Below are 13,870 nucleotides of genomic sequence, written 5' to 3'. Positions count from 1 at the left end.
CTGTCAAGTGCTTGTGCAGCAATCTGCTAATTTATGACAATGTCAAAAAAGATGGAGGAGACCGTCTGTTCATCTGAAGTAATTGGTTTATCAGTCTGCTCAAAGGTAGACAAGCTGTCGCATGACAAGGCCACACACACACCAACACACACACACACACACGCACACCCACACACACACACACACACACACACACACACACAGAGTTCTCTATTATTCTCATTTCAATATTAGCTGTTTCACGTATTCGCAGATTTTTCTCTTTAGTCACGTGAATCCTCCGTTTCATCACGAAAACGAAGACAACCCCAAACACTTGTATGAGACTTTTGCGCCCGAAAAAGGTGCTGCAGAACTCTCTGAGGGCGGGAGTGGAGATGAGAAGGATCGGCGGCTGCTGAAGAATATTTCACCGCGAGCAACAGCTGGTTCCACCGGTTCCTGTAATCGCCATGACTGAAGTTTGTGCCCCTGCATGGAAAATGGCATCAGCTGAGTCAGAAGCAGCCGGATAATTCGCTGAGGAGGATAATCATGGAGAATAATTATCATCTGGATGAATAAATGATGAATGAAACTGGCCTTTTGTGGAAGAAGTGACGCTAAAAACACGCTGCCGCCGGACTGGCACGCCGTGCCCGACGCAGCAGGACCTCTCACACTTAACTGATGACGGAGGAAGCCTGGGCTCCTGGTTTTAAGGCACAGAGAAGCAGAGCGACACTCCTAATGTGCGTTATAAAGGAAGCTACGGTACAGTCTATTGCTCTGAATAAAAAAAATCTCTTCTTGATGAGAATATTCCAATGTTCTTAAAACTAGGAAAGACCTCGCCTTTCAGGCAGTGGCTCCCCGACTCTGGAATGACCTCCCTCTGTCTCTGCCTCAGATCGACTCAGTGGAGTCTTTTAAAACTCAAGTTAAGACGTTTTTATTAAGGAGAGCTTTTAGCAGGCTTTTATTTTTGTTCACTTTTCTTTGCTTGTTTGGTTTTATCTTGCTTTAACATTTTGAAGTACTTTGAGTCACTCTCTGAGAACAGTGTTATATGAATAAAGATTTACTTACTGTTAAAGTGTTGAGTTTTAAATTTTACTCATGTCCTAAATAGTTTCTTTTAGTCATGTCCTAAATAGTTCCTTGGTGCCTCCTTCCGTGAAGCTCTTGTTTGATGAAAGTCGATCTTCTCCATGTTCGCAGTCTAGACAGGAACAAACATATGTGTTTTATTCTAGCTGCAGTCCTAAACAATGTGTACTCAATTTACCTTCAATTTTGACGACTAAACAAAACGAGTCCCTTCTGTCTGGGCAGCAGTTACTCCTGCCGAGGTCATAAACCTGGCTAAAGAGGCCATGCTGGAGGCGGCTGGCTTAAAGCCTGGAGGGCTGAGAGGTGTTTCATCCCTTGCCAGAACATGTTCTCCTTCTTGAGCCTCAGCTTGATGACATAATGAGCATATTTGCCTCTGCACGGCGGAGGAAACAGCTCAGTAAAGAAGAACGCAGGAGAGGAGATCTATCTCTCAGCCTTACGAACACTTTCCCCTAGAAGATGGACATCCTGACCTCCCTTTACATTAACAACACACTAAACATCCCACTTCAAGCTAAATATTATTCCTCTTTGACCCCCTTTTTTTAATTTATTTTTTTAGTTCTCCTTTCAACATGCGTGTTTGGGAATGTAATTGTCTTACTTGACATTCATGGCTGACTGATGAGCCTGTCATGTTATACAGGCCTAAAAACAGCAGTGCTCACGCAGTTTAGGTGGGTTGGACTGTTTTAATCAGTTTTTGATTCACTATAATTATGTTCTCCTCTGTTAATGAGATGAGGAGTTGCTTAACAAGCTATAATTTCCTGTTCTCTTTGAAGCAAATCTTTATCTTCTGATCTAAATGCACCCAAAGACCCACGCTGATGAAAATAGTGTTTTTGGTATTTTTAACATGTTCTTGTAGCATTTTTCTCATGATGGAGGACATATAGAAAGAAAACTAAAATTTCCTATATGAGTATTTCTTTATTCAAATTTTGTGAAGTTTGTTTACTACAAATTTTAGTAGTAAACAAAGAATGCCAAAAAGCTTGTATTTGTGACATAGATAATTCACTGGATGGGCCACAATCGTGGTAATGGTTCCGGCCACAACTCGGGCAATTTAACTGATTATATAAAGGCAATGATATAAATTATATTAACTCAAGTTTTTTTTATTTATTATTATTTTGGGTAAAAACGGCACAAAAATAATGAACAGACCATTGGGAACGTCTTTTAAATTAACTGAAAAAGTAGATTTGAGTTGGCCTTTATAGATAATTTTAGCATTTAGTAAACCCTAAGTCTGAATAGATTCTTTAGGAATTATCCCAATTTCAAAAATGCAGACACACCGGTATTTATAAACTCACAATACCTGGTGTAGGACTGTAAATTAGTCATTCAGTCTCCAATCTTTCCTTGAAAATCACTGCAGCACTTTTTTTGTATGCCTTTTTGCTCATGTGTGGATACAGTCAACCATCTGAAGATGCCTTATCACTTGCTTTTCTACCCATCCCTCTGTCTCCACAGCAAGCTGTTTACAGAGTTTATCCTGAAAGTCCCAGCGGGTCGCTTGGTGAAGCAGAAGCTGGACTGTCTGATTGACATCGTCCACAGCGATCTCTTTGTAAATCACGGTGAGACTGACGCTCGCACATATGCTCACAGTTCTTCGGTGCTTGTGACTTGAGTCACGGTCCAATAAAATAGGCAATCGCACACCACCTGGCCCCCTTAGCCAGCCGCGAATGGTGCTATTATGAAGGTTGTCGGTGAGGCTCTGTGAAAATCTGCTTGTTTTCTGAAGGAGTGAAGCACCCCTACTCGCTCATCTACCGTACGGATTTCAAGATCTGAAATTTTAAACACACTGTATTATGCAATAAACTGTAGTTTATTTTATCCATGTGATAGAGAAGTTACAAAGTACAGAAGAAGGCCATTGAAGGTGATTCTTGGGAAAAGTCCTCTGTTTTTGCTGTTAAGCTGGCCCCTGGCATCATGCAGACAAGGTCCTGTTGCATTGATATTAAAGGAAACCCTTTTGCTAGAGGCACACATCCTCTGGGAGACATTTAAGTGCTAATTTGACATGCTGTCTTTTGTTGATAATGTAATGAGAAAAGTCTGTTTTAAATTGGCTGGCAGGGACGATGCATGCCTATGGCCCTGTTCAGACCTGGTGTTAAAATATGCCCTTTGTGATTGCATGGTACCAAACACAGGTGCTAGCCCTCGAGATACTCAGGAGCACAGGAGAGAAGAAATCCTGAGGCCAGAATCGTGATTGTGAGGGCACGAAAGGGTCCCGATTATCCTGATCTGACTCAACACCAGCAAATAAGTTTAAATTTAGATTTTAGGCGAACGTCCAGTTTTTGTGCCTTCTATGTCTTTTATTTTTGTATGTTAGAGGAAGAAAATCCACATTTTTGGAAAATAAAGCAATTCAATTTGTGGTTTCTTGTCGTTTGCATTCTTCCATTCCATCCAAAACTTCTATCATTAAAAAAAAAAAAGCATTCATGCTAATTTAGGCCCAGTTCATTATGGCAGTACTTTACAGCTATGATCTTCAAGTACCCTCCCCTTCATGTTTTACTGTTTTACTGTTCTTAAACACCTTTATCTAGTGATAAATCATCACCTGAAACTCATGGAAGAACTATTTTTATAACCAGTTATAAAAACGTCGACATGGAGTTTTCTTCTTTTGACAGGATCACACTGGCAGACCTTAAATTGGCTTCACCCACCAGCCAGTTAATGCGCATTAGTTGGACAGCAACTATTTGCTTGCTTGGTTAGTGTGTGACTTCATTATATCAGGTGGACAGAAAGGTTTGTTTGTCCTTCTTGGCAATGTCTTATATTGATTATAGCACGGTGTGAATGTTCATTCTTTTACCTTTATGGTCCAATGCTCTCATAATTTGACATTTATTTTTGTCCAATTTGTTGTGTGACCAGTTTGATGAGTATCTATTTAAATGGAGGTCTCAGTGTGAGGTCATTAGTATTGATCTGTTTCTATAATTGTGTTTGGACAGGCCTCCTCTGTTGCATTAGAATGTTCTGCGGATCAGCCGTAGTTGCTATAATATAGATGGAGATGCTCTGTTGCTATGATCCCTCATCCATTGATGCTTTGAGCGTCTCTTCTCGTCTTATAGTTGTCTTTGTTTAGAAACTGTAGGAGGGAAATGATTGAAAAAGCTAATTTACTGTTAAATGTGTGCTTGTCATATTACCACAGAGGCAAGCAGCACTTTGGGATGCTTTATTAAGGATAACACAGATGAACAAATGATGTTGTTAGATTTTTAAGGCAGTATGATCAGCTGTAGTAGATATGTGTGTGTGCTCATGAAGCACATGCATTCTGGTCTCTATGAGGTCCCCTAAAGGAGTTTGTGCCACAAAGTCTCAGTCAGATTTATGAACATGTTGCAGAAACTGACTGTGTAACAAAAGCCATCAACCTAAAACCCAAATGAAGCTTTTGATAGGTTTCTTGTCTCTTTACATTCATAAAAAGCTATACTTACAGTTAGTTTAGACAACATTTTTTCTCTCTAACTTTATACCCAATATGAAAAAAAGAGAATATTTATTTAAATAAACATTAAGATTACAGTTCTCTTTCTTTGCATTTGTTTTAATGTCTCACAATGGGATACACTCCCTGCATGTTCCTTAGAAGCAATAATCTTGTTTTGCCAATTCTGATTGGCTGCTGATCACAGCGCTATCTCTACCTCTATAAGTAGCCAGCTTTTGGTAGCTAGCTAAACTGTCCACAGATCTGGGCCAAATGACTAAGTCACCGGGCGCTATCTTCGTCTGATGCTGGTTCTCCACCACATACTGAGCTCTCGTTCTTGTTACTGCTTTGTGTATTCTTTTTATTCTGTCTTTTATTATGACATCAAAAAGAGGAAGTTTGAAAGAATAAATACCGTGAATTCCAGGCTATTGAGCGCACCTGATTACAAGCCGCACCAATAACATTTTTGAGGGATAAACCATTTTGCACATACATAAGCCACATCTGTCTATAAGCCACATGTGCCTGCATGTATGTCACTGTCATGGGCAGCCGAGTTGCCGATTACGACTCTGAATAGTCTCAGAGAGGGAGAAGCACACAGCATTTAAGCCTATTTACTTGAACATACTCACAAACAGCATGGATGTGACTTCTGCTCACAGCCCCCTGACTCATGGTGAGGTACTTTACACCCACGATTCCTCACTTCCCATTAGTCTTAGGGGCTGAAGGCGGGGCTAAGCCCCAGGTCGCCACACTGTGTTGTAGATTGAGGATGTGTATGTGCTTAAACTGCATGCGTGTCTAAGAAGGAGCAGGGAGCTGCAGCGGAAGGAGGGGAGAGTGCCGAGTGCAGTGCAGGAGGGAGTGACAGCAAGAGCAGTGAAAGAATGTTGGGGGTGTCTGTTTATGTCTGTTATACAGACTGAAAGAGAACTGTAATAAAAGAAGGTTTCCCCCAGAAGAAGATGAATGATTCTTTATTAACCCACTCTGGAGGCTCTGAGGGTCAGAACGGGGAAGTGAACAACCGAAGGAAGATCCGCCTTCGGCAGGGAAGAACGAAAGAAAAAACGTAATCGCAGGCAAGGTTCAACACATGATACATTTACAACGAAAGACGGTACACAGAAAGAGTTTTCTAAGTTTTAATAATATACCTGAGCTCTTCTTTCCAAACACTGCCAGTGACACAGCAGCAATATGGTAGTAACAGGGCTGGTTAAAAAAACATACCGGTAAAAGTCACTGAGAGCAGCAGTAACTTATGGGCACGCGCGTCCGAGCGGCACGCGCCTCTGCCCAGAGGCAAGCAATGCGCGTGGCGTGCGCCGGAAGTTTTCTTCCACAACAGTGATGCACCATACTGTAAAAGTCACTGAGAGCTTTCTTCATCTTCCTCCTGTGCACTGAAAGGCATCAAAGGATTGTGGGATGCGGCCAAATTAGGACTGAGCATGGGTGTTTCTTTTTGTTGCAGTTAGGGGCCTAAGAGCACAAGTCACTATCATGCTGTTTAGCTACTAGTTGATGTGTCAAAAGAAATTGGCTTAAAATTGGAAATGAGATCACGCATTTTGCTTCTCTCACTGCCTCTTCCTCTCAGAGACTGTTGAGAATTGAGCAGTGTATGGATAATGGATACTTCTCCAGTGTGGCCAGTTGGTTGGTTGACTGCTCAGATGACTGACAACTTGAACCATCTGCTTGTCTTTTTGTATTTTGGATTTACCATAATAAGTATCTGTTCGTGCTATTCATTCTTAAAGAGGTTATTTACATTGCGTCTTCCTCAAATCATAAACTTTATTACCCCTGTCTCATGCTTACCTTTTTTGCTTGAGCGCCCCTAAAAAAATGCATAAATTAGCCACATCATTGAATAAGGCGCAGGGTTGAAAGCCTGTGACAAAAGTAGCGGTTTATAATCCGGAAATTACGGTACTGCTAAAATATTTTTAACACTAAATTAATAGACAAAAGATGAAGGCAGATAACAGGCTAAAAAACAACAAAACGAGTTTTCTCGTCGGTTTAGGGCCACACTGATAAAACTGCATGGTTTTACTGTCTTTGCACAAACGAATGGTAAAATTTCATTTTTCACACACATGAACCCATCAGAACATATGGGTTCTATCCATATCTAACCCATTGAAAATCGCTTACTTACAGCCATTTTTTCACAGTACAGATTCCACCATGTTGGAGCCAGAAGTCAGTAAGCAGTGATTGGTCCAAGTCCGTCTGGGTCAACATTTCTATGGCAACAACTCTCACCAATCAGGAATGAGTTTGTTGAGAGTCCCCTACCACTTGAAAGCAGACTCAAGAAAATCTCGATCAATCAAATGTTTTGAATGTTTGATGTTGAGGGCAGCAGAAGAAGGCAAGAATTGAAGCAAAGCACATTAATTTCAACATAATTTTAAAAAATATTTAAATAATCCCCGGGAATTAGAAGTGGTTGTTTTTGAACTTTCAAACATTCTCTCAGAACAATTGTTGGTAGTTTATGCTGTGGGTGGGAAGGGTCTCCTATATTACATGTACTGCTAAAGAAGCAAAACCATAAAAAAGTGATTCCATTGTTATTTATGCCATTTTTAAGAAAACAGCAATATTTTCACGATTATTGATATAGATGGATGGATGGATGGATGGATTCATTCTTTAAGACTCAAAGTCTAGCTTTTCACTTTGTGCCAATGATAGTAGTGCATGTGATTCTGCCTCTGAAAGGCCTTTGTTCACCAAAACCCTTTTGCACAATTTATGCCTTGATTGGATAAAAACATCTTCTTTTGGCCAACATATCAATCACAAATAATCTTTCACATGTATAGTTATATACAATAAATAACTCAGATGCTAATGTCACTTTTGAGATCTGTATTCCCAACATTGTTAGGCCCGTGTCTTAAGATAATAAAAATGGATCAAAAATGAGAAAAATCACAGACTTCTCATATTTGCAGTACCTAGAGTGTTAATAATGGAAGATAGATATTTACTTACTGTAGATTGAATTTAAAATGATATTTCATTCTTCCCAAAATATTTTTGAGGTTTTTAAATACACAGTATATCACTGACTTGCTCTGTAACTGTGTCCCAACCAGATTTCTCAATACATCACATTCACATCTTTCGCTGTCAAACTGTCTGCTGGCTTTGAGTCAGTTCAAGGTCTTATCACTTTTATTTAAAAGCTAACCTTAACAGTTTTTTTCAGTCTGTACCATAGTTTGTAACACAATGTCCAAACCTTCTGTTTTCTAATGTAAAGAAGCAAGGTAAACCATGTATTGTAACAGGATATACCCCTCTTGCATGTCCTGGATAAATCCAGCCTTATGGGAGAAGACAAGTGGACTTACCCACTCCAAATAAATACTCCAGTTATCAGATACATCTATTATTTTCTGGTTCCTGTCCTTATAAAGTTGTGCAGCCAGGCAATGAAGTCCATGTTCCTCATTCAAGGAGCAGAAGTTACAGACACAACCTTTAGTTCTCCTTGAGCTGATTCCCTTGGTACAATACATATAGTCTAAGATGTATATACATGGCGTGCAACCAGCTACCAAAGTACAGCAGCACTGGGACTTATTAAAGACCTGATGCAGCAGAAAGGACAGAGTACAACACCAAGGATGCTGTCAGACCCAAAAGGTAAAATGGAATCAAAGTGTGAGGTGATGTAAGGGTGCAGATATCAGTCACAGGGGCCCCCCTGAAACAGGGCCTCTCTTCTCATGCTCCAAGGCTAAAGCAGACCCTTCCGGCTGTAAGCACAACAGATAACTCCAAGAATCCATCCTGAAAAGCTTTGCTTAGATAAATCTTTGCCCCGGGCAGGGTTGGCAAAGCATACAAACCACTGATCAGATAACTGCACATTCCAAGTGCGGCCAATGTATGCATGCGACGCACGCATCAGGCACACAAAATGCTACGTCCTCTGCTCCTCTGATGCAAAAGGAGTACAACATTTCAGAAGTTTAATTAACATAGTTTTGTTCTGTATCGGGGTATTTTTTGTGAAAATGTGGAGTTGGGTTGTAATGTCTGTTTGATGAATAGTGGGAGCAAAAAAAGATCTTCAACATGCCTCAGAGATAAAAGCCAGAAGTAGAGCAGTGTTCGCTTTCACTAGAAAAATCTTCTTCAGCTGGCCGGCTGAAAATCTGCTGTACTTCAATGAAACTGGGACGATCAAACAATGCTTGTGGGATGGTGCTAGATAATCTGCCAAGGGTGGTGGAGGGTTAACTAACAAGGTAAAGAGTATAAGAACTCAAGGAGGACTGACACAATGGGTCACAAGAGTGGGTCATCTCCCATAAGGCATGATTTTTAACCGTCTCGAGCCATGACACCTAAGTGTCTGATGTCCTGTCCTCTATTTGCCATACCGATTGAATCGACTAAAGCCAGTGTCCAACATGTTCTCCAACCAACCTGCCATTCAATTATTGGCTAAACACGCCTGAACCAAGTAATCAGCTGCAGATGTGGCGGGATTTCTGGACAATCAATGCCTGGGTTTTCACACCCCTGGGTTAGAGGGAAATGCATGTATGTTAGTTCATTTGCAGTTCTAAAATTTTACTGTTATAAGGCACATTAGGTGCAGGAGTTTAAGTACTTGGGGTCAACAGTTCGGTGTGATGAGGATTGTGGAAAAGAGGTGAAGAGGCGAGTGCAGGCAGGTTGGAGCGGTTGGAGGAAAGTGTCAGGAGTGTTGTGTGATGGAAGAGTGTCAGCAAGACTCAAAGGAAAGGTGTACAAGACAGTGGTGAGACCAGCTCTGCTCTATGGGTTAGAGACGGTAGCAGTGAGACAGAGACAAGAGGCTGAGATGGAGGTAACGGAGATGAAGATGTTGAGGTTCTCCTTAGGAGTGACCAGGTTAGACAGGATAAGGAACGAGTACATCAGAGGGACGGCTCATGTTGCCTGTGTCAGCGACAAAGTCAGAGAAGCCAGACTGAGATGGTTTGGACATGTTCAGAGGAGGGATAGTGGATATATTGGTAGAAGGATGTTGGAGATGGAGCTGCCTGGCAGGAGGGCAAGAGGACGGCCAAAGAGGAGATACATGGATGTCTTAACAGAGGACATGAAGTTGGCTAATGTTAGGGTAGAAGATGTCCATGATAGAGTGAGGTGGAAAAGGATGATTCGCTGTGGCGACCCCTGATGGGAAAAGCCGAAAGAGAAAGAAGGCGCATTAGATGTTCAAAGCATTCTGCATAATTTTTTATAGTCTATATTTTAGCTTATTCAGATTTGTTTTCAAAAACACGTGAACAAATGCAATACCCAAGGTGGGATTTTCTTTCATAACACCATGTGCTTGCATGTCTGTCTAAAGCACATGTGTCAAACTAAAGGCCCACGGGCCAAATGTGGCCCCCCCTGTCAGTTTATGTGGCCCGCGAGAGCATCAAAGTTTTTAATTTCTTAAAATAAAATAAAAAATTGGTGTGTATTTATTCATATCTAGGGGGAATCTGACTTAATTTTAGATTGGGCAACTATACATTAAGACTTAAACACTGTCCATATAACCTAACCTGACAGAATCAAATGTAAAAGGATTAATGCTAAAATAACAAGCAAACATATGTTTTCTATGCAACTGTAATTGTCACTTTAAAAAGTTATAGTAAATAAATAAGGAGTTATTTAACATTAAGGACTAGTTGCATTTATTTTTCAGTACATTTAGTTATATATATAAGTTATATCTGGCCCTTTGAGGACAACCACTATGCTGATGTGGCCCTCAGTGAAAATGAGTTTGACACTCCTGGTCTAAAGGGACTACTATAAGGGTGGCATAAATAAGGATTAAAGTAATACCAAATCCAGCAATCTTCCAGAATAGAGGCAGTGTATGTGTTGTTTCAGCGCCAGGAAGCAAATGACAAAACCAGTTTAAACACAGAAAAAAACATGTTTTGTAGTAAAAACGACTGTATAAAAATCTGAACCTACAATTGGGTTATTCTCACAAAATCACTTTAAAGAGTTTAGTTTGCTGACCGTTTGCAGAGTAAACGATCAGCAGTGTCTTATCCTCAGAAGAGCATGGTGGAAAACATTTGACAGCACTGGGTTAACGTTGATCTATCGCTTTCTAATAGATTTCCATAGAAATATGAAGGAATGAATGCTAATAGTCTGACAAGATTCCCAACAAGTGTGAACCTGATTTAGGAGCCATTACGTTAATTTTGTGCCAAAACATTTATATTTAATCTAAAGTTCATGGACTAAAACCTGCTATTTCGTGTGTGGAGTCCTAATTTAGTGTTTTTACACTGGCATCAGTGCTATATATTTTCTTTGACTGCTATGAGAAAACTTGCAAACCTGCAGAAATCTGTATTTCCTTCAGCTTTGCAGCTTGTGATTCTGCTGTCGGGAGCATCTGCTGTACTGTACAATCTAATTTATCATCTGCTCTGTGCACAGTTCTACAGTGAGTGTGTGTTTTTGTTTTTGTCCCAGCAGATTGCCGTGAGATCCTGCTGCCTCTGATGACCGACCAGCTTAAACTCCACCTGGAAAAGCAGGAAGAGCCGAAGGCTTGCTGCCAGCTGCTCAGTGACATCTTGGAGGTGCTTTACAGGAAAGATGTGGTGAGAAGCACAACTCCCAGAGATTATGTATTATTTCCCTTTGGGTTACACAGAACTATACCAAGCGTATCCAGCAACAAATCCAGAGAGAAACACGTTTTGACAGTTGTTTGTTTTTAATTGAAAAGCTATTGGTAGATGGGCTACAAGGCACAAATGGAGCGTGTTTTATTGCAGTGTTAATTTACCAACTTGAGGTGTCTGAGCCCTGTAGATCATTACTGTGTTGCTGTTAGGCCATTGAGATATTAAGATGTAGCGCTTAAGAATCAGATTCAGCCGAATCAGCAAAGAGCTGGGAAAATAAAATCTCGATTTTTCCCAAAAATATATCGTCTCAAACAACAAATTTGAATTAATAGATTAAATCAATGAATCGCCCAGCCCTAGTAAGCGTAAGAACAGTGTACTAAACTTTGTTTTTATTGGAGAAAAAGTTTTAGAGTTAAATATTTTATAAATAAGTAGGGTTAAGTGTAAATGTGCTCATATGTTTCTGTAGTGTTAAAGGCTGTATACCTATTTTAAGTTAATTAGTATTTATTAAGAACAAATATTTTATAAAGTATTAGGTACTCCCAACAAAGGTCCTGGGGAAAAATTATTTCCATCATTTATAGATTTTTCAACTGGAGGATAAACCTGTTGGACTTACAGCAGCAACAGAAAGTGATGATTTGGAGACAGCGATGCCATTATACACTGATGCTACGATGCTAAATGCTACAATGCTATCATGCTGTGATGCTAAATTCTATGGTAACGGGCTGTTCTGTGTGTCCCCTACATGTAATCACGGACCGGTTTAAAGCCAGACTATATTTCCATGGAGCAGACTTTAAGACCAGGCAGATAAATGCTACAAAATAAATTCATAGAACAATTATAAAAACTGTACTTTATAAGTATAATAAGAGGCACTTTGTATGGAACTTTATTCAAAGTGCCTTCGTAACATTCCAGAGCCTGTGTTGAGCTGACCCCCCTCGTGAAACCTTTGCATCTTTACTGTCAGCAGCAAGAATCCAGAACATGATCATGTTCTTTTGGGCTGTTTTTGTTATGATTTCATATAAAAATGAATCAACTGGAGGCAGACTTAGGAAAATGTGCTTTTTCTGTCAATCTTCTCCCCTTTAGTAAATCTGCCTTAGGTTTGAATTGGACTTTACAGTCAGTTCAGACTACATGTGACTGAAACCCCTTTTCTCATGGGGGTGTTTTTCAGCATGAATATAGAGACAACTCATTTGTGATACTTTGGGAAAATAAAACATTTCATAGGCAACATGATAACACTAAAAGTACAGAGCAAAGATTGGTTAGAAATCAATATAGGAGTTCCTTAGAAAAACAAAACAATTGTTTTTATCTGATGTTTTTATGATGTTGTGACTTCCTGTCTGTTTTTTAACCTAATATAATAATATCATAATAATATAACATGATAATATCAAACACCTATCATTTTTCTTTGTGAAATAATAGAAGTATTCCAAATAAAATGAACACTGGAGCTAAAGGGCTGCTATTTTGGGGTTAAACCAACCAATAGTTATTCATCACTCAGCCAAATTTCAAATGACACCACATTCCAACTATACTAGAGGTCATTTTTGCAAACATCAGATTCAGGACCGGCACTGACATCTACACATTTGCCGTGTTTCTACAGGGACCCACCCAGTGGCATGTGCAGATCATCATGGAGAAGCTGCTAAGAACCATCAACAGGACAGTCATCTCCATGAGCCGCGACTCACCGCACATTGTAAGTTTGTTTCAGTCTCTGGAGAAGAATAACCACAATTCGATCCTTTGAGCTCTCCTCAAAACCTGCTGAAGTTCACTGAAAGCTAAGATTGACAACAAGCTCTAATATGGCAGATCAGATCAGTACTTGTAACTTAACTTTAAGGAAGTAATCAACACAAATTCTAGTATTTGTGTTCTTTAGAACATTATCCGATCCGGTTAAAGCAGAACCTTTATCTTGAACGATGACATGACGGTTGGGCAGCAAAGGTGATTTATATGCAAAGCTTGATGATGAAGAGGATTAATCTGCAGGCACTTAGTGGTTTCTTTCCATATATTTAGATTTATTTTAGTGATGAAGTATTTTAGCTGGGTTAAAAATATGAGGAGGAAAATGGAGAGTCATGCAGAACAGATTTATGCTGTTGCTGCTGAATTTGTATTTTAGGCATGTATGCACAGACCTCCATCTGAAGAGCAGCAGGGAAGTGCATCACTTGTTTGAATAAAAGTTTTAGCAGCAGAAACTGTGCCACGATCGCAAAGCAGTAAGTGAAAGATGCCTTCAACCGGTGTGTATTTATGTTGCTGTACTGCCATGTGCTGCCAGCAGTCCTCATTTGTCTTTGCTTTGCCTCCTGTATGACTCTCCTCTAGGTTGCATTATTTGCAGAACCGTTTGCCTTCTTTCTTTCTTTCTTTTTTTATTTTTCTCTGTTTAAGGGCATTCCAGCATTGCACCAATCTGATATTGCAGATGGGAAGCCCTGTGTTGTGTAACAGCTTGCCAGAGTGCGTCACACTGAATAATGTAAAGCTAATGAAGCTGTGAGTAGAGCTGAAGCTGCCCTGTTGC

At 40.0% G+C, this 13,870-nt stretch overlaps 1 protein-coding gene across 2 annotated transcripts in view; it reads left to right on the top strand.

Annotated features, from left to right (window-relative positions):
• Window positions 1-13,870, top strand: part of dock1 (dedicator of cytokinesis 1) — a 176,933-nt gene that overhangs the window by 57,887 nt on the left and 105,176 nt on the right. For both annotated transcript variants that reach the window (XM_023949689.2, XM_023949687.2), the window contains exons 25-27: window positions 2,584-2,690; window positions 11,129-11,256; window positions 12,932-13,027. In XM_023949689.2, coding sequence (XP_023805457.1) covers window positions 2,584-2,690; window positions 11,129-11,256; window positions 12,932-13,027 — 331 coding nt within the window. The remainder of the gene's footprint in view (window positions 1-2,583; window positions 2,691-11,128; window positions 11,257-12,931; window positions 13,028-13,870) is intronic.

This window comes from Oryzias latipes, chromosome 19 (genome assembly GCF_053564925.1).
Source record: "Oryzias latipes strain Hd-rR chromosome 19, Olatipes_Hd-rR_3.1".
Taxonomy (NCBI): domain Eukaryota; kingdom Metazoa; phylum Chordata; class Actinopteri; order Beloniformes; family Adrianichthyidae; genus Oryzias; species Oryzias latipes.
Note: the sequence above shows the minus strand (reverse complement) of the source record. Positions and strands in the feature narration are given on the sequence as shown.